The sequence below is a fragment of the Carassius auratus genome, chromosome 28 (assembly GCF_003368295.1).
Source record: "Carassius auratus strain Wakin chromosome 28, ASM336829v1, whole genome shotgun sequence".
Lineage (NCBI taxonomy): Eukaryota > Metazoa > Chordata > Actinopteri > Cypriniformes > Cyprinidae > Carassius > Carassius auratus.
This window is the reverse complement of record NC_039270.1, coordinates 6,520,565-6,540,404: the sequence shown is the minus strand read 5'-3', so window position 1 is coordinate 6,540,404 and position 19,840 is coordinate 6,520,565. Positions and strand designations below refer to the sequence as shown.

The 19,840-nt window shown below is 38.0% G+C and overlaps 3 protein-coding genes across 4 annotated transcripts; 1 reads left to right on the top strand and 2 right to left on the bottom strand.

Moving 5' to 3' along the window:
• Nucleotides 1-554: 554 nt before the first annotated feature.
• Nucleotides 555-7,325, bottom strand: mfsd11 (major facilitator superfamily domain containing 11). The gene is made up of 14 exons (XM_026207441.1): nt 7,128-7,325; nt 6,728-6,860; nt 6,573-6,628; nt 5,482-5,589; nt 5,304-5,383; nt 5,120-5,216; nt 4,973-5,031; nt 4,590-4,746; nt 4,431-4,471; nt 4,267-4,332; nt 3,144-3,269; nt 2,893-3,067; nt 2,644-2,779; nt 555-2,403 (listed from the first exon to the last, which is right to left on the bottom strand). The coding sequence occupies exons 2-14, from the start codon at nt 6,821-6,823 to the stop codon at nt 2,242-2,244; spliced, it is 1,359 nt and encodes a 452-aa protein (XP_026063226.1). The 5' UTR covers nt 6,824-6,860; nt 7,128-7,325; the 3' UTR covers nt 555-2,241.
• A 3,010-nt stretch (nt 7,326-10,335) lies between these two features.
• Nucleotides 10,336-12,515, bottom strand: mettl23 (methyltransferase 23, arginine). 2 transcript variants are annotated; one of them, XM_026207439.1, is made up of 5 exons: nt 12,268-12,515; nt 12,090-12,194; nt 10,915-11,203; nt 10,754-10,838; nt 10,336-10,669 (listed from the first exon to the last, which is right to left on the bottom strand). In XM_026207439.1, the coding sequence occupies exons 1-5, from the start codon at nt 12,355-12,357 to the stop codon at nt 10,510-10,512; spliced, it is 729 nt and encodes a 242-aa protein (XP_026063224.1). In that variant the 5' UTR covers nt 12,358-12,515; the 3' UTR covers nt 10,336-10,509. The 2 variants fall into 2 exon arrangements, with proteins under 2 accessions (XP_026063224.1, XP_026063225.1); XM_026207440.1 differs by having other exon boundaries at nt 10,915-11,152; nt 12,268-12,493.
• Nucleotides 12,516-12,647: 132 nt separating this feature from the next.
• On the top strand, nt 12,648-19,521 carry jmjd6 (jumonji domain containing 6, arginine demethylase and lysine hydroxylase). Its single transcript, XM_026207435.1, has 6 exons — nt 12,648-13,030; nt 14,356-14,744; nt 15,115-15,401; nt 16,160-16,295; nt 16,494-16,632; nt 17,448-19,521. The coding sequence occupies exons 1-6, from the start codon at nt 12,902-12,904 to the stop codon at nt 17,577-17,579; spliced, it is 1,212 nt and encodes a 403-aa protein (XP_026063220.1). The 5' UTR covers nt 12,648-12,901; the 3' UTR covers nt 17,580-19,521.
• The last annotated feature ends 319 nt before the right edge of the window (nt 19,522-19,840 follow it).

The following is a 19,840-nucleotide window of genomic DNA, read 5'->3' as shown; positions in this document are numbered from 1 at the left end:
CCATAATAGATCTTTATGAGCTGCTGTTTAACCTTATCAAGATTGTTCTTATTAATAATATACTTATTTTTGAAAAATAATGACTTGTACAAGTTAACACGGTTAGTTGAGGTTAGGCAGATTTCTTATATATATATATATATATATATATATATATATATATATATATATATATATATATATATATAATAATAAATGTAGATATTAAAGATATATTAATATTAAAGTTATTTTTGTGGGTAATAAGTGCCAAACATAAAGATGTTGTAAATTCCCAAAAGAAGTGCTGAAATTATTAATATGCCAAACTTTGAAGTAGTTTGGTACAATTTATACTTACAATATTTTGTTTTCTTTCAATTCAAAATAATAAAGTAATAATAAACATGATTCTTTCACAATTTATTAGTTCATCTTTTGTTAAAAGCACTAAAGTTTATATAAAACCATCGTGAATACTTTCTAAGAGCTTTCATCTTCTTCGTCCCACAACAAAACACTTGTTATTGTAAAACAACTCTATCATATAGCTTGCAAAAAGAAATAGGCAAGAGTCAAAGGCTCAAAAAAGACTTTAATCCCATATATACACATATTTATAAAAGAAAATAGACAAATTTTACAGTACGATACATTCAAGTATAAGACCAGATTATCACATTTTCCCTCATCATCCTATAGACTGCTCTGAACCAAATAAAGCCGAACAGTTTACACTGTAATAAAGTAAATGTAGCTCCTACGAATGAAGATCGTAACATACGTATTGTGAATGTATTAAGAAAGAGTCTTTCTGAACCCTTTCTCAATGCATTATTATTTACAATGGCATGTTAACGTAAGCCCAGGTTGATATTAGTACAACTGCAATTAAAAAAAAATAATTCCCAAATCATTCTTTCTCTGTTTTCGATTGATTACATCAGCAATCGCTTTCATTGACATTTTTGCACAAAAATAAGGCCAAACCTAAAAAAAAACAATAAAGCAAATTTCTGCAAAGAGTGATTCAATCTTTGGCAAAATCGTTTTCTTAAAAAAAGAAAGAAAATAAAGGCAACTGGAAAAACAATTAAAATAAACAAGACAATCTAATTTAACTACTGACTGTGCATTGAGTGTTTCACGCTGCTACTGATTTTGTAGTTCTGAACAGATCAAATAGTCTTTAATCATATTTCTCATCTCTAGTCTCACAGCGTAGTGTACATTTAAGTGATTTATTGCATTTGCACTAAGACTTCTTTACAATAACTGAGTTCAAGTAGTACCATAACTACTTAAAGGAGTAGTTCACCTAAAAACAACTCCGTCTTCATTTACATAACCTCATTTTTGGATTTCATGGAACACCAGCTGAATTTCACAGGACTCGTAACACAAAATTCAAAGAGACCACATCTGACAAGCTCCAAAATGGACAAATAAATGTCTAATGCACTACATCTGAAGTCATATAATAGTTTTCTTTGAGGATCAGACTGAAATTTAGGTCAGTTAAGTCCCCAGCTCGCAAAGCTCATTCCCCGTTTTCAATCGGGTAAGTTATGTTCATTTACGACACATACAAAGACCAATAGAGTTCGGATGAACCTCATGCAAAGTGTTCAAGCATGTTTAAATGTGGATTTGATTTTAGTGCTTTGACGAGTGGAAGGTTTATCAGCTTATATTTCAATATGTTCCTGAGACAAAGCAACTGTAGGGCTTCAGAAAACTTTTAATATAGCACACGAGCAGTATGGACCACTGCATGTTGATGTTTGTTTCAGTTCTTGACATCTGTGGTCACTATGAAGATTGAAGATGCATGAAGATTCCTCAGAAAACTCTCCTCTTGTTCCACAAAACAACTCCCTATGAACCTGAGTAAATCATGACAGATGTTTAATTTTTGGATGAATTATGTATAGAAAAGATAATTAGACCACAGTTCCAGGGTTCTAGCATTGCACAGTATGATGCCTTGTGAAAACTTCAAAATCTGAACAAAACTTTTATTGCATTACAGCACTTTATCCTAGATCCCATATGAGGAGTAAACATATTTTAAGTGCAAGTAAAGAAAAGAGGCTACACAGCCGATTCGCTGGAACAGGAGAATACGTGGCCTAGACTAAAGAGCTACACCATAGAGGAAAATGGCCATTGAAAAAAAGATGGCTTGTAGATCTGCTCACTGAGGCTGATGGCTGGAGATGAGACATAGTTCTGGCACTTCAGTCCGTCTAACTCTTCTGATCAGATACTGTCATAATCTGAGCCCCGTCGACTGTCGATAATGCCCCACTCCACCACAAAGAAAGTAATGGTGCCCAGAAAGCCCGTCAGCACCATAATAAGCAACTGCCAGTGCAAGAGAAGATAGTTGCTGTAGAAGAAGGCTATCGCAGCTGTGATGGACTGCAGCGGTAGAAGAAAGAAATATAACGTCATGGGCAATAAACACATACTACTTATAAACATACATTTGTCTAATTATACATTTATTCTGACTAATACAATAAGAATAGAAGCTGAGTTTTCTATTGTGCTTTGTTTTATATTTAATCGAAATATAACCCAACCATTTTACCATAGGATTTTTACATCAAGCAATTTAAATAGATGCTAACAACAGTTTAATAAAAGAAAGGTTCAAACCTGAACAAATTTAAAGACAGCGAATGCTGAAGCACTGTCATCCCGGAACAAGAAGCCCACGATGCTGATGAGCTGAGTGTTTAAACAACTATCACCCAGACCCAGCAGGAAACTGCATATCAGCGCCACAGTCACACTGACAAAACAAGCCAGAAAAGTGTTAATAAACCGCTAGTGCATCTTTATGTTTGACTCTATTTTCACTGCTCATCCTTGTTGGAAAGTCCTGTTCTTTAACTTGTCTCTTACCTGGGATGGATAAAAGCTTGCATTTGTGTGCCTTCCTCTGGGGCCACAGGAGCATCATTGGCTATGTTGAGGAAGATGAGGAAGAATGCCACAATATGGATGAACAGGCCCAAAAACACCACCGGGTTTCGGCCGAAACGATTACACTTATCAAGAATTCCAAATAGTCCTCCTCCTGGTTAAGCAGAGTTTATTACATTTGCCATTTCCACAGACAACTGAAGCACAATAATTGTAATGCACTGACTTACCAAGTATTTCACCTACACCTATCAAAATTCCAGAGAGGCCGATAAGACCCTTGGCATCGTCTCCTAATTGATTCATGGCCCCTAAACATGTCCCATACACCCCACTGTAAAAGGTGAGCTCGAGACCTAGACAGATTGCAACCACATTGTCTCAACATTACATTTCAGGTAGTCTTCTACATCACTATAAAGGTAAATATCCCAATGTATTTATTTTTATTAATGTACTGTAGTAATACCTATGTTTGGATAATCCAGTGAATAAAAATGGAGCTTATTTTTCGAATTTTATGTAACTTGGACACAAACCAAAGGAAAATACACTTTTTGTTAATAATAAAAATTCTTGTTAAAAAAAGACTAAAAACAGTAAATCTTACATTGCATACATTATTATATAGCATATAATAATATATTATTATTCTTATTAGTATTTAGAAGAACAAATCCCACTGCTACTAACGGAATCCCCCAGGATTCTGGTTTGTGCCCTCTGTTTTTCATAATCCCCTTTCTTTATCTGTCATTATAGTGTGAATTAACACAGCTACCAAACTGATTATATAGTGTATATTATTATTATTAAATACATTATTATTATTATTATTATTTAGAAGCACAAATCCCCCTTATTCTAAAGGTGTCCCCCAGGGTTCTGCTTTGGGCCTTCTTTTTTTATAATCCGCTTTCTTTATCTGTCATTTTAGTGTGAATTAACACAGCTATCAAACTGATTATATAGTGTATATTATTATTATTATTAAATACATTAATATTATTATTATTTAGAAGCACAAATCCCCCTTATTCTAAAGGTGTCCCCCAGGGTTCTGTTTTGGGCCCTCTTTTTTTTTTTTTATAATCCGCTTTCTTTATCTGTCATTTTAGTGTGAATTAACACTGCTACCAAACTGATTATATAGTGTATATTATTATTATTATTAAATACATTAATATTATTATTATTTAGAAGCACAAATCCCCCTTATTCTAAAGGTGTCCCCCAGGGTTCTGTTTTGGGCCCTCTTTTTTTTTTTTTTTATAATCTGCTTTCTTTATCTGTCATTATAGTCTGAATTAACACTGCTACCAAACTGATTTTCCTTTGTGTGGCTGAACTTACCAGAATACGCAAAGGGTATGCTCAGTAAAAGCATCTCTTTGGTCATAGCTAGCTGTATGGATTTCTCTGTTGAAAAGAGATAATAGATCTTATGAATGGAACAAGAAGTCAATAATATACTTTAAAACACAATTTGTATATATTTTAAATAATTTACCACTTACTGAATGCATCAAATGCTTGAGAGCACAGACTCTGGGATGGACTTAAAAGAATAACAAGAACAGGAAACAAGACAAAGAAAGAACGACACCATAAAATATGATTAAACTGGTCCAGAAAAATGTCTTGACTTGAAGAAGTGCCTAAAAATATACACTTACACCACAGAGCTACTATCAGATATGTCTGCTGGTAGAGGTGACTCAGAAGCATCAGAAGGTGCAGGTTCTGGGTCTGCTCGCTGGATCAAGAAAAAAAGGAAGTTGCCTACCAGGCTGATGACCGTGAGTGTGATGAAAACTGTCTGACGGTCTTTATCTGACACCAAGACACAAAATTTTTCAGCTTTATATAATTCTCTCTAACCATTCAGAAATTATTTTGTGTGTATTTAGGTTTCTCATACAGTATGTTTTTGTTATACAAAATAAGCAAACAATTAATTTATTTCAACCAATAATTAGTCACAATAAAAAAACTGTTTGGTTGTGCAGTGATTTACACCAAAGTGGTTGTCCTAATTTATTACATAAAACATACTCACCTGTTATGTGACTCTTGCCACGCCAGGCAAGAAATATGTAGAGATTACCAAAGAATAAGCTGTGAATAAAAGAGAATCAGTGAATCATTGTTCCTTGTGTTCTCTTTTTCCTTCCACACATACTTAATGACAACAAGCAAGATGTACCTAAACTGCATCAATGCCCAAAATATTCCACTGTTTCTCCCAATGGTGGCATCTTTGGAGTTGATGGTGAGCAGATTCCCCTGGGCTGTCCAGAGCACTGCAAGACACAGAGTTAGCAGAAAGCTTTAGAGACTGTGCGACTACAAAATAAGATTTCATAACTGAGCCGATAATGATATCACACCTGCAGCGGCGATTCCAAGCAACACAGATAAAGTGTAGAACGATGAGGTGTACGGATGAATGAAAACAGCAATATAACCACTAAAAGAGAGCACAGATTAAGGCTTTTTAATCATAAATTACTAATTTATTACTAAATTACTACTGCTAGTACTAAATTAAGTCTTTTAGGCACTTACCTGTAAACCAGTCCACTAAAAAACAAAGACAACTGAGATCCAATGACAGCTATCACTGAGGGCGCAATAAGGTTCGACGCGGAGAATACGGCGTAGATAATCGCCATGCTAGAAGAGAAGTGAGACGCATGTGTTAAAGGTGGGATTTTAAATGAATAGCGATCATCAAAATAAATACAATATTGCCATTTCATTGCGTTTTATAGAAAATATTAACCCAATACATTTCATCTCAAAATGAATCAATGTGCATTCATAATACAAAAATGAATGTTTTTATTTTTAAAGATTCATTCTGTTCATTAAACAATTTAAATATCAATAAACAGAGCAATTCCAAGACTTATATAAACTGTATATTTCATAACCAGTGTTACAACTACCCTAACACAGTTCCACACACACACACACACAAACACAATCCCCCAAAATAAAACATTTTGGCAAAATGCTAAAATTTCTCAGAACAAAAAAAAAATAGAGTCTGTGCCGAATAAGTGTCAGAACTGTCACATGCTAACATGTCACATTCCTTTCTCTCTCCCGCTCTTTTTTTTTTGGAGAGCAGACAGTTCTTCTTTGTTACATAACCACAGTCAGGGTGGAAAGTCAAAGAGAGATTCATTAGATTACAGCACAACATCACATGACCTGATTTTCATCTTTAACTCGGCCATCATAAATCTCATTCAGAAAGGCCAAAACATGTCTCATGACCAGAGCAGAAATAGAGCACAACTCTGGGATTCTGAAAGTAAAAATCGTGTTCCTTATTTATACGTTTGTGCATATTTTACAATGCACTTCAATTAAAATTTTTGTATCATTTTTTTTTATATAAATTCCTATGTTAACAGTTTTATATAACACTACCATTTTTTATATATTTTGCAATGCTTATGCAAGCAACTTTGCATAAAAGATGTCAAGCGCACAGTCTTGCAACTTTATATACTTTACATTTTTTTAAACCCATTGAAAAAAAAGTGAATGAGAAAGTTAATAAGGCCATATAATAATATGACAATAAGGCCACTGAAAAGTGGTGTGTCGCTCTCATGACAGAAGCAATAAATGAAGAAAAAAAATACCTCGTGTAGCCACTTCCATGAAACTCTGTACTGTTGAAACTCTTTATTACGGTTTGCTGTGAAAAGTGAAAAGGTTGGTTTGTATACACGCAAATCAGCTATGATGGCATTCATCAGATCAGGCATTTCAACGTCTGAAAAAGCTCAAAACCTACTTCAATATTCCCGCAGGTGCCAAAGGCAGTGAACATCACCATGAATCCCAAACCCAGGATTATGATGTTGAGCAGGGTCTTTCCTTCTGGACTCATGTTTGCGTTCAGTCTTTAGCTTGATGACAACCTGAGACTAGTGAACACACAGACATACGCTTCAAAGTCAAGTGACACCTGACACAACTGGGTAAAAACGTGACTGATCACTGCTTCCTCATGAGATCAAACAGCTCTCAAAGATACTCATTTGTACCCAAACAGTAATCTTACTACATGTGTGATTGGAATAAATCATGTTTTTCATTAACTAATGCATCTTTAATAAACGATCACTCAGTCATATTATTTATGCTTTTGAATGGAGACCCACTGGAGTAGTAACTGAGCTCAGTAAACTTACCGACTACTTGTGTGCGCTGATGGAAACAGCTAATTCATAATGTGAACACCTGCTGATCAAGGCGATTTCGATATGGAAAAACAAAAAACATTTTGTAAAGCTGGTAAACGTGTATTTATATATTTATTTCCGACTTCTTGTAAACGCTCTGCCTGTCTCTCAACCCAAAAATGTCAGTCATGTGACACGTGTCAGCTGACGGTGACGTCATCCTCCTCCTCCACGAACGGGTTTGTGGTTAGTGTCGTTTTTCCGTTGGCGAGTAGTTGAGGCACTGGGATAAACCGGGAAACTTGCTGTTGATATATATTGATTAAAATATTAATTAAAACATATAGTTAGTTTTGTGTACAAACTGTTTAAGTTAGATGTAATTCAGAGTAGTCTATCTCTAATTTGCCTTGTTGCTAGTCAGTTGAGTGAGCAATGTGCAAGCTCTCACATGTAGTCCTTATTTGGTAATGTAGATTAATGTATTTCAAAATGTCAGCGATAGAGGGTTCAAAAGTCTTTGTTTAGACGTCATGTTTAAAGGTTGTCTGCATGACTGAAACAAAAAGATAAACTCTTCAAGTAATGTAACCTTACCTAACTCTATAAATTAAGAAAGTATAGGCCTAAAGATCTTATGCAACAATGATTGCTTAAAGAAATTTTAACAAGGGATACATATAAACTGTATTTTCTGGAAATAACTATTCATCAAACCAATCATTAAAAAGCTTTGTGTTCATTTTGACTTATTAGGTCATATTGTGATTTTAGATACAGAAATGTGCAAATATGAAAATATTCAGTCTCTCATTTGTAATGATTTGTGTAATAATGACTTGACACGAAGGTTTTGACTTGTCACTTTCCATTCCAAAGTCACTAATACACTTTATTTTTCAAGTGATGTCAAGTGACATTTTTGTTAGATCAAAATAGTTCACCTATGAGATTTGCTGAGATGAGAGGTGAATAAAATAAAATAAAAAAAACTAAGGGCCGGTTGCATAAACTGTCCAGACTCGTCTTAAGACTGTAGTCATCTTAATTTTTTATTTCAATGATGAAGAGGTAGATTGATCTTATTTGTATCTGAAAAGTTAGACTGATTACTGTTTCCTCTTGGCAACTGCTAGTTGGTCAAACTAGTTCTTCTTAAAGAGTTAGTTCACCCAAAAATGTTTTACTCGCCCTCAAAGCATCCTAGGTGTATATGACCAAGCTCTATCATTGCAGCCGAACAGTCCACAAGTCACGCTCATTGATCATAAAACGTCCCTCACACTGCTCCGGGTGATTAATAAAGGCCCCCTGTAGTGAATCCATGAGTTTTTGTAAGTAAAATATCCATAATTCAAATGTAATAATCACTTTTCTCTCACTGAATCAGTCCCGGCGGATGACACTGGTGATGTTTCTTCATCTTCACCCACAGTCCGAGGTGTCGCAGGAGCCACTCTCGTTCCCATCACAGCAGGTCACGGTCACGCTCCTAATTCTCCCTCTCACTCCAAGTCACGCATGCCCCGCAAGAGGAAGTCTGGTCTTCTTCCAGGTCTAGGTCACGTTCACGATCACGTTCCAGGTCTAGGTCACGTTCACGTCTCCACAGAGACTCTACAGTCCAGGTCAAGGTCTAACAGACAACCGATATCTGCTGGGGAAGAAAGGCCTGCATCCTAGACCTCTTCATTGAAAAGAAAACACAACACCTTCCTGTGCTGCAGTTCACAGGAATAATGTGCAGGACTATAGATCAGACTGGCAGTGGCATGGCACTGGTAGAGATGTGTGTGCTCTGACAATGCTGCTGTGATTGCTGTTGAACTCAAGCTGCTGAATCCAGGATGACAGTGTGAAAGCAGGGCTGTGTGGTGCAGGTTATAGAGGGGTACATGATCCAGTCATCTGGTCTACAAAAGTATAGCATTTATATATATATATATATATATTAGTTAAAAAGAAAAAAAAGTATTAAACACATTTTTACATTATAAGACCAGTGTTACAATTCTGATTTGGTGAGAAACACATAAGCCATTGTAAATTTGACCGTTATGAGGACGTCTGTGCGGACGCCCTAGATCATGATACTGTCCCAAATCTCAGGAAACTGGCTTGTGTAGTCTTTTTCTTTTTGGGGGAAATATAATGCATTTTGTATAAAATGTGTAATTTTTGTGTTACAGTTAACTGTCTATACATCATCTGGTTTCCCGGAGACTGTGTGCTTTGTGTAATCGTTCCCTTCTTTCCCCATCTTTCTTTCCATGATTTCCCATGTTTGATCACACGTCTGACCTCAGTTTTGTGTTCTCTCAGGTCGGTCTCATCGTGTGACCTCTGCTGGAGCCTGAGGAACCTCGGATTAAAAAACCCTGAATCTACACAATGGCTACATGGGCCTAAAGCTCATTATGACTGATTGGCATATTAGTGCTTTATTTTTAAATGATTGGGTTAGTGTGTTCGGTAACACTTTAGAATAAGGTTCCATTAGTTAATGTTAGTTAATGTATTAATTAACATGAACAAACAATGAATAATACATTTATTACTGTATTTATTTATCTTCGTTAATGTTAGTTAATGAAAATACAGTTATTCATTGTTAGTTCATGGTAATTCACAGTGCATTAACTAATGATAACAAGCACAACTTTTGATTTAAATAATGCATTAGTAAATGTTGAAATTAACATGAACAAAGACTTATAAATGCTGTAGAAGGATTGTTCTTGCTTAGTTCATGTTAACGAAAGTAGTTAACTAACATTAACTAATGGAACCTTATTCTAAAGTGTTACCGTGTGTTCTTATTACTGTATATTACAGTCCTGATGTGTTATTTATTAAAGTTTATTTAGCCTTTTGTGTGTGATATTTGGATTCTTAACCCAATGTCTTGTGTATTTTTTGTGCACTAGGCACAGTTGTCTGTCTGTTGAGTTTTGCTGTTTATCTGTTAAGATCCAGATGCAGTGCTGAGTGCTCGGCTGTTTCCGGTTTTCTCCAGATTTCAGTTGTGACAGGTGTGGCCAAGGTCAAGCAGCATCTGCAAATCCATTTGTTGGTGGCATAAATGCTGTCCTCTTACAAAGTTTGTTTACTTGGTTCCGCAATTTGGAAATTGTAGTTTCTTAAACTATACAAAGAACTATGTTGTGCTGCTTTATTTTCAATAAATGGTATATTAAATCCTTACGTCTTAATGTCATCTAAAATGTGCTTAATTTATTGTGTATATTAGCATGATTTCTAATAAACATTTTGGTAAGAATCTGGCATTTTGAAGTGGAGGAGGAAAATGCAGGGCAGAAATTTATCAGGTCATGATGTAATGTGCTGGACGGCGATGAAAAAAAGTTTATAAAATTCACACACACACATATTAAAGCTCTCGTCTTGATATAATCATCATTTGTACAGTGTGGTTCCCTGGAAGCGTTGATCCAGCGAGACGGGTTTTGTTTGCATCAAACGTTTCTAATGGAACATTAACGCACTTCAGATCCCACTTAAGCAACAAGGCATCTATGGACCAGTCCGCACTGCAAGAAAAGAAATGGAAATGGTTTTTAATTACGGATGATGGCAAAAAATATTAAGCCATATGTTTCTGGAAGGTCGATCACCTTCTCTCCTGGTAGGTAGTCCAGAGCTGGGCATGAGGGTTTCTCCTCACAATAAAGGAGACGGTCACAAGCACATCTTCAAAATCTGTTCAAAGCAGTGTTCAATGCTTAGAAACCGGTGTAAGATAAAGAAGATAAGATAACGGGGGAACAAAACTCACCTTCAGGTTCATAGAATACATCTGATCCCAAGATAACATCCACCGGTGGCAGCGAGAGGAGCTCTGGGGACACCTGTCCCCAGGTGAGTCCGATCACAGGTACGTCGGGGAGGTGGTTGGCATCACAGGAGCGCCTGCAGTTCCTCAGGCAGAGGGGCAGCTCCGCACTGTCTGACAAAATCACACGCGCTCCACACTTGGCAGCCACCACACCAGGCAAACTCACTCCAGCCCCGAGCTGCAACTCACAGACACTCTTCATCACCCTCCTGATGTGCTGCGGGGCAATCTGAACCAAATTCAATGAGCTTGAAACACTGGCTGACAACTGTATTTCAACTGTGACTCTCCTCCCTTAGGATCAGGATTGTGCATGGGAAGTTTTGACAAATGTGTGTTTTGGAAAGGTTGTACAAGACTATATGTTAAGGTCTGTCACATTAGCTAAATGTTGCAAGCAAAAAAAGGGTGTGTTAACTATTGTCAATAGTGTAGAGATGCATAAAGCCCAGTTCAACAGGAGTAACTTTCATAACAAGCAGCTTTCTATTGGTCAGTGCAGTAAATACATATAAACAGCTTGAACAAATTGAAAAATCTTTTGCCCTAATGTAAATTTCCCCCAAAATGCACATGAAACTTTGGTGTCAAACTGAGCCCAATTGGTTTCCATGCGATGTGCCAAAAATCTACATTTTAAAATACAGCAAAGAGTCAGGAAAAAAATATATATATATATAAAACATAGATAGCCTTTATTGTAGCTTATCAGAAACTAAAATATTAATTACATTTATGGTTTTATTCTAGGACTTGAAAGTCATCTTCTGAAGAAATGTTTTTGGTTGTTTGTTTTGGTATAGTCACTACATGTAGTAATAACAGAAATGTTTTTATTACGAATGTTGAACTAAAAAAATAGGTAATGTTTGGAATAGCAATTTTGTTAAAGGCACACTCTGAGTTTTAATGTCAGGGTATTCTAATCATGATTGTACCCCCTTCTTTAATACATACCCAAAACAAATTAAGATCAGCCTGTACCAGAATGACGGGAAGAAGAAGGCATGGAGAAGGCTTGTAATCATCTCATGATGGACCTAAGAGTGTTGGCCTTTAAAGTGATGAGTGTGACCTTGAACAGTAAGTCTAAGTTACTAGTGTGATGTGTTCACCTCAAGAACAGTCTTGTGTTGTAGTTCACTCCTCGTCTTCCACACATACTGAGACAGGACCACAGCACAGGGCCAAACATACATCCCATAGTGTGGATCAAGAACCTGAATTATAACAATGTTTATTGTAAGATGATTAACAAATCGATTACATAAAGTGTTAAAAACTGTGCTGTACCTCAGGAATAGACACAGTTAAGGACTGAGAGCCTCCACAGTCCTCAAACGTGAATAATTTCTCTACTACCGTCAGAGAAGACTCATCCATAGTTTCTTGCTGATGTTTTACCTCACAGTACTTGACATGGACCACATCTGTTTTCAGCTTTCCAGAACAATTCCGGCCATTAAACACATTCAACCAATCACGCAGACACTTGTGCGTTCGGGCGGCCTCTTTCTCTTGTTCTATTGGATCTCAGTTTGCTGGACAGCGTCTCAGCCAATCGGATTCCAAACTGACAGCTCAGTACATAAAGCCAGCCAATCAGATTGTTATATTCTTCCTTGGGGGCGGGAAACAAACTAATATCAGTTAGATTGCGCCATAAGGCGTGAAAGAAGCTTGCTGCCACCAGGTTATCTAACTTTAGTTTATTGTTATCGAACCCTTCAGTACATCAACCGCCTCCAACTCTGCAAATAAACATAACTTGATTCCTGTATTGCGTAGAGCCCTGTCGACAGCAAAAGAGCTGCACGCGTCTTTAAGGCCTCCAGTGACTGTTTCGCTGCTTCAGTCTTCATAGACTTCCATCATATTGCAGTTAGCTCGCGAGCTACACGCGCAAGACGCGCTGAAACGCTGAAGAATGAACCATAAAAGTAAGAAACGGATCAAAGAGGCGAAGCGGAGCGCCAGACCCGAACTGAAGGACTCGAGCGACTGGACCAAACACAATTACTGCGAGAGCTTTGATCTGTCGCACCGGACGGTGAAGGTAACGACGTTTACGCCACAGAACGCGTAGCCTAGACGTTAGCGGGTAAAGCTGGACGCTACACGTTGGCATCTTGTAGTGTGTTGTTAAAGAGACGCGGGATCTCGGTTTGGTGGCGGGAGCCCGTGTCTACGTTCATCCGCGCACGTACGCACTTCCTCGCGCTTTAAAAGTTCACTGTTGCTAGAGCCGTAGAATAGTAATGAACACATCTCATGTTTAGGATAAATGTGTTCTGTATTCTTCATATTGAGGTGTTTTCAGAAGAATTGAGAGGTTTCTGAAATGTATACAGTATTATGGTATATAATAACACAACAGCGGTTCTGAATCAGGGGCCCGGGGCCAGCTAGGAGGCATAAGCACACTTACAAGGGGCCTAAAATGACTTTGGTCAAATCTTTTGGGTAATTTCGGACTAAAGTGTCCTTGTTTTTGAAAACAAAAACCAAATGCATTGGAGTAAAAAAATACAGTGGTAGTGTATTTTTTATAAATGCTGACCTCTAAAAAGCACAGAAACACCAATAATTGGTCGGTACGACTTAAGTACTATATTCTGAAGCCCTACAATCATACACACCAAAAAATCAAGGTGTTTAGTGAACCGATGCCGTTGACATCAGTCCTGACTTGTGGAGTCTTATTGCCAACTCTCATGATTTTTGTCATGATTTTTTAAGCTTGCAAGATGTTTCTGTGAAGTGCTGTTGCATATCAAGTCCTCTCCGAAACCAGATTAAGGTCCCATCAGCTCTGATGGATGTTCGTTTGCAGTCGAATCATTGCGTATGAGGTTCCTGTGTCTGTGAATCTTCATGGAGTGGCTAAAAATAATCTGACCAGCGAGACCCGAGCCATTTTATAGACCCCGTCCTGAGGCGTTCAGTGCGCTGTTGCTCTTTTAGTGTAATGGGGTCCTTCGGTTTATGGAGTTTTTCTTCAATTCCCAAATCATAAACCAAAAGGGATCTAGATCTTGCTTGGAGAGCTAGGACTTTATTTTACTGGCTCAGAAACCCAGAACATGTTTTCATGAAACAGTAGTTGATGTGACTGTGTTCCTCTAAAATACACAAAACACCATAAATGAAGTTTCACTGTAAAGTACTGTATAGCTCTGAGAAACTGACCAAGTTGTAATATCTTTGAAAAAAGCCGATCAACACTGTGATGCTGAGGTTTCATGGTCAAATGCATTTGATGGTCTCCTAAAGATTTTAGCTTGATCTACTGTAAAAAAATAAAAATAAAATCTGACTTGGGTTTTAAATCACATCCAAAAAAATCCAGAAAATAAAAGCGGCTTGCCTGTCTTTGTCCAGGACAATGTGGAGCGAGTGGACGCTGGGCGTCTCAGTCCAGAGGAGTTCATTCAGCGGTTTGAGAAACCCTATAAACCCGTCGTTCTGCTCAACTGCCAGGACTCGTGGCCCGCCCGGGAGAAGTGGACCTTGGAGCGACTCAAGCGCAAATACCGCAACCAGAAGTTCAAGTGCGGCGAGGACAACGATGGCTTCTCGGTCAAGATGAAGATGAAGTACTACATGGAGTATTTGGAGTCGACGCGTGACGACAGCCCCCTCTACATCTTCGATAGCAGTTACGGTGAACATGCGAAGCGCTGCAAGCTTTTGGAGGACTACCAGGTGCCCGTTTTCTTTAGGGACGACCTCTTTCAGTTTGCAGGGGAGAAACGCCGTCCTCCGTACAGGTAACGCTTCCTTTCTTTCCATCACTTCTCAGTGTCAGACGTACTGATTTTAATATACATCTGATGCTTAACAAGCTTTGGTTAAAAAAAAAACCAAAAAAACATTAGAAGTACTTTTTTCTTTTTTCTTTTGTAGTGATAACTATTAGAAATGAAACAGTTACCAGGCATAATATAACAATGAAAATGATACATTTATAGTGTGATGTAATCAGTGTTGGGCTAGTTGCTCAATTTTTTATATTACTCATAACTAGATACTCCTTTCAAAAAAAGTCCATGCACAATTTCTTTATATATATATATTTGTATATAGTTGTAGTGTATGTTTTTAGTTCATCAAGGTTATTTTTCATTCCCGCTGCTGTAGGTGGTTTGTGATGGGTCCGGCCCGCTCTGGAACAGGGATCCACATTGACCCCCTCGGCACGAGTGCGTGGAACGCTCTGGTCCAGGGCCACAAGCGCTGGTGCCTGTTCCCCACCCACACGCCCCGCGAGCTCATCAAGGTGACGCGAGAGGACGGGGGAAACCAGCAGGACGAGGCCATCACCTGGTTCAGTGTCATCTATCCCCGCACACAGCAGCCCACCTGGCCGGCTGAGTTCAGACCGCTGGAGATCCTTCAGCACCCCGGGGAGACCGTGTTTGTGCCCGGTCAGAGCCCATTTCACACACATCTGTTGTCCTTCGACAAGCTTCTCATGTTTAGGAACGTTCACAAGGCAGAATTATTTCATTTGACTTTCTGTTTCACAACTTCTGAAGTCATAAATGGGGTCAGTGTTATTCACACAACACTTACACACCCTTTCATACCTGTTTTGTTGGACTGGTTTCAAAATGTTTTACTGACAAGTCAGTCTTGTTCCACTATTTTTTTGCTGAAGTGGATTATCAGCACACTTATCCTGTTTATAATAATTATAATACTATGTTGAGTGTATTATGAGTGCTGAGTAATGCCTCCCTCAACATAGCTTTAAATGACATGGCATGCAAGCTTCATGCCACGCGGTGTTTATGAGGCTGGAAAGGCTTTGTTAGTCTTGTTTATCAACTTTAGATGTTGGCATTACAAAGAAACCGTCTGAGTGCAGTTTAGCTGCTCAGTTCAGTGAAATATAAAGTCTGTAGAAGCCTTCTGCTCATAAGACCTAAACCCATAGCAGAAAACACACTTCACCCATCTGACTGATAGAGACCTGACTTTATTTTTCACAGTAAATGTTTTCGTGGAATTAGTTGATCATAAGACTCTTTTAAGTGCAGATTATGGCAGAAATGTATTATATAATAATTATAATACTTTATACTAATTAATGCAGTTCACATCCACACTTTTGTCAAAATAGTAGACTCTTGTGCAACAAATCATGCAGCTGTGATTGTAATACATTCTGTGTTTTGTGTAGGTGGATGGTGGCATGTTGTCCTCAATCTAGACACTGCTATTGCTGTGACCCAGAATTTTGCAAGCACCACTAACTTCCCCATCGTGTGGCACAAGACCGTGCGAGGTCGCCCCAAACTCTCCAGGAAGTGGTACCGGTAAGACCCTGCTCTGTACACTGATTTCCTCTATTATTTGCTGCTCTTCAAATGGGCCTTGTTTATTATTTACACAACAAATAATTGTACCCCTAACATGGTGTATAAAAACCAAAATTTGTATTGTGTGTCATGCCCAATCAAGCTGTAAGTGAGAAATGTGTGGGTACGTGATGATGTTTCTCATGTGTGTCTCAGGATCCTGAAACAAGAGAGGCCTGATATGGCTGCTCTGGCAGATAAAGTGGACCTGCAGGAATCAACAGGCATTGCCTCGGACAGCTCCAGTGACTCGTCATCCTCTTCCTCCTCCAGCTCCTCCGACTCTGGTTCAGAGGTACAGCTTGTTCCTGTGAAGCCCACACACACATGAGCTGCCGAACACCTTCTGACCCACCACGTGAACAAGATCTATGTGTAACTAGGCCTAGACAACAGAGCTAGTAACAGCTGATAGCTTAATTAAGCTTTTTCTTTTCAACACAGATGGGGAAAACAGGGGCAGTACAGTTAACACAAGCTAGAGGGCGCAATGAATTCACATTGAACAGTACAGTGCATAATGCATAGTCACTGTTTGATTTAAGTTAATATTCAGATGTCAGAAATGATTTACAATCCTTAAAGAAACCTTTTAGTGAAGTAGGCATATGTCTAAATGTTTCTTGATCTGCAAACAAGCTAATTTGAATGATTTCTGAGGGATCGTGTGACACTGAGGACTGAGTTAAATCATCACAGGAATAAATTACATTTTAAAATGTATTTAAATAAAAACGTTTTTTTTTTTTTTTTTTTTTTTTTTGTGATTATTTCACAATATTGCACTTTTTGGTTAAATAATGCAGCCTTGGTGAGATTATTATTATGAATATTCCCCATGCTTTTCTTTTCTTTTTATACTAACAATTTACCCCGAATCAGAGGAACCTTAATTTCAATCAAAATGAGCTTTTTAAAAATTTTAATACATTTGTTTTAAAGAAATATCACCGATTGTGAATCTAGTTAAAACTAACCAAAGCATGTTTATGACAGTAGAATACTAGAAAATTTTCATCTGTTCTCATTAAATCCCAATGAGTATTTTATGTTTATGTTTAATGTTTATGTGATCTGCTTACATCCTCCCATTTGTCCTTTTCCCTCAAGGCTGACTCGGGCTCTGAGGGCGACGCCATGACCCATCGCAGAAAGAAGAGGAGAACCTGTGGCATGATGGGGAACGGTGACATCACAAGCCAGGATGACTGCGTGAGCAAAGAGCGCAGTTCGTCTCGGTGACGTCCCGCTCTACAACAGAGGGGCTGCAGCCATAATCGTCTCCTAGACCATGAAACGTGGCGTTCTCTCTGTCTGTAGCCCTCAGGAGACTCCTGTCCAGTAGATAAGAGGTTCATGCTGCGTCACGTCTGGGCATATGATAACTAACTCAGCCCTAGTGTGCTTTTAGAGATAAACACCAACAAAATATCCAAATATGTGCTTGCTGGAGGAGCGTTGCATGAATGAGTCAACCGCTGTGTGTGGGAAGAGAAGGGACAGCCTTCTTGCTTTGCCTTTGCTGATGTCCGGCTCTGGACAGGAAGCTTGACGTCTCCCCCTGTCCCAGTGCCAATGTCTTTAATCTGCGTTTGATTCAGAACAGATGCCGTTTTTGTATTTCACAGGGGTTGTGTGCAGATTTGTGAGCGATGTGTTATGACCCACCGTACACCTGATGTGTACTGCTGCCTTTAGCTCTTTGATTCTAGAAAATAGATTATTTTATTACTGATCCTACTTTATTCTTGAGCTGCACTTAAACATGGGTTTCTTGTCTTTTGTTAAACTAGCCCAGTGTACTTAAAACTGTTAAACCGCAGTGATTTGTGGTCCCTTTTCTCACTCTTCTAGATAAGAATTTTGATTTAAAAAGTCTCAAACTTTTAATTAGAAGCCCTTTCTGAAGCGCCACATGACGTGAGATATATAAATGAGTTCATTTGTGAAAACAGAACTCGTTTTTAACAGTTTTCAGAAAATCATGTTTTTCAATTGTGCATTCCAGTTAATCTCAATCAAATTGCAGTTGGGTTATTTTGATAAAAAATACAGCTAACTAACGCAATAAAAATGATAACGTAATAAAAACATGATTTTTGTCAATTAAAAATGGAGTTATCTGTTTTTGCAAATAAACTCTTCATATAATATTGATCGTTTGCGCAAATTAAGAATCTGCTCCAACAACCTATTATTTATCTTTTTCGCCTTGTCTAATTCGTTCCCTCATTTTAGTAAATTGTGGCTGACGACGTTTTAATTTGTTCCCTCGTTTCAAATTGAACAAAAAATTTACTTAAAATTAGGGAATAAATTCAAAATTTGTGTAAACGGTAAATATTTTATCGGTATGTCATGTGCGAAGCTATCTATTACCTAAATAACATTATAGTGGAGCCAAAAGTGTGAACGCACCTTTACTTCAGTTGGAACTACTGTGAATGCGCAAAATGTGTGGACCGTTTGAACTCAACGTTTTCTCTCTTCTTTCGTCTGTTAGCAGTGAATTCAATGGTTAATTTAGCTCAACTAACTGAAATACGAGGTGTTTTTCTTTTATAACCCCTCTGCGTAAGTGAAACACTAGGAGGCGCTTATTTATTATACGGTGCGCTATGAGCCACGCAAAAGAGGGGGAAATCTTGCAGTCATAATTCATGAAAATCCACATTTTGTGAAACCGTGATTGGCCTTTAATGTCTTAAAATGTTTTTGTATGTTCTTTTTTTAATGGAAGGAAATAGCGTAACTCCAAAAAGGGTGACCTGTCATGACCCAAAAGTTTCAGGGCTGCAGTACTCTGTGATGGTGTGAGGCGATTCATGATTGAAGTGAGTGTTGTTCAGGGTTTGTGTCAGTGCTTTCTTTATGTGTACGAGTCAAGGAGAAAGATGTGGTTACAAAGTGCCTATTTTTACCTGATGTTGGTCATTCGGGTCGCTCATATTTCACATTCTGGTATCATTTCTCAGAGTTGTGGTGTTTTAATGAATGGCCTGTGCTCTCAGATGAAGCCTTCCCACACTTGTCGCTCCAGATCTTCAGTGTTTTTCTCTTGAGTATGTTCTTACTTCAGCTTCTCATGTTCCATGTTCAGCACTGGCTCGCTCATGTGACACTTTGATGTTGCTCAGATCAAAAACTGAATAATAATTGTTTAATAAAGGTTTCTATGTATTTATCTTGGAGTTCTCAGTGTTTTTGTCCAGATATTGCGTGTTGTCCACTGGGCACATATTTAAGCGTTCAGGGTGTGACCGTACAATCAAACCACCATGGTTGATTTTTATTGACCATTGCATGCCATATTTCCTCTTTATGCGTCATTGTGGTTATTTATGATTAGATCAGTTCAAATGGGTCACGTACCAAATACAATCAGAATATCTCTTATCCCAGAGATTTAATACGAGTTTAACTTTTTTTTTTGTAGTAGCCTAACTTCCACTGAACTCGGCTTATCAAAAGATGCAACTTCCACAAGTATATTTTAACTATAG

Bases quoted from the DNA above. Each gene is read 5' to 3' on its own strand.
- mettl23 (XM_026207439.1), bottom strand. From the start codon at position 12,357: ATGGATGAGTCTTCTCTGACGGTAGTAGAGAAATTATTCACGTTTGAG. The intron at 12,195-12,267 runs GTACAGCACAGT...GTTATAATTCAG, and splicing joins TAACTGTGTCTATTCCTGAG to GTTCTTGATCCACACTATGG. The intron at 10,839-10,914 runs GTGAGTTTTGTT...TGCTTTGAACAG, and splicing joins TGTATTCTATGAACCTGAAG to ATTTTGAAGATGTGCTTGTG.
- jmjd6 (XM_026207435.1), top strand. From the start codon at position 12,902: ATGAACCATAAAAGTAAGAAACGGATCAAAGAGGCGAAGCGGAGCGCC. The intron at 13,031-14,355 runs GTAACGACGTTT...GTCTTTGTCCAG, and splicing joins TGTCGCACCGGACGGTGAAG to GACAATGTGGAGCGAGTGGA. The intron at 16,296-16,493 runs GTAAGACCCTGC...TGTGTGTCTCAG, and splicing joins CTCTCCAGGAAGTGGTACCG to GATCCTGAAACAAGAGAGGC.
- mfsd11 (XM_026207441.1), bottom strand. From the start codon at position 6,823: ATGAGTCCAGAAGGAAAGACCCTGCTCAACATCATAATCCTGGGTTTG. The intron at 5,384-5,481 runs GTAAGTGCCTAA...GCTCTCTTTTAG, and splicing joins TTTAGTGGACTGGTTTACAG to TGGTTATATTGCTGTTTTCA. The intron at 3,068-3,143 runs GTAAGTCAGTGC...CTGCTTAACCAG, and splicing joins AGGTGTAGGTGAAATACTTG to GAGGAGGACTATTTGGAATT.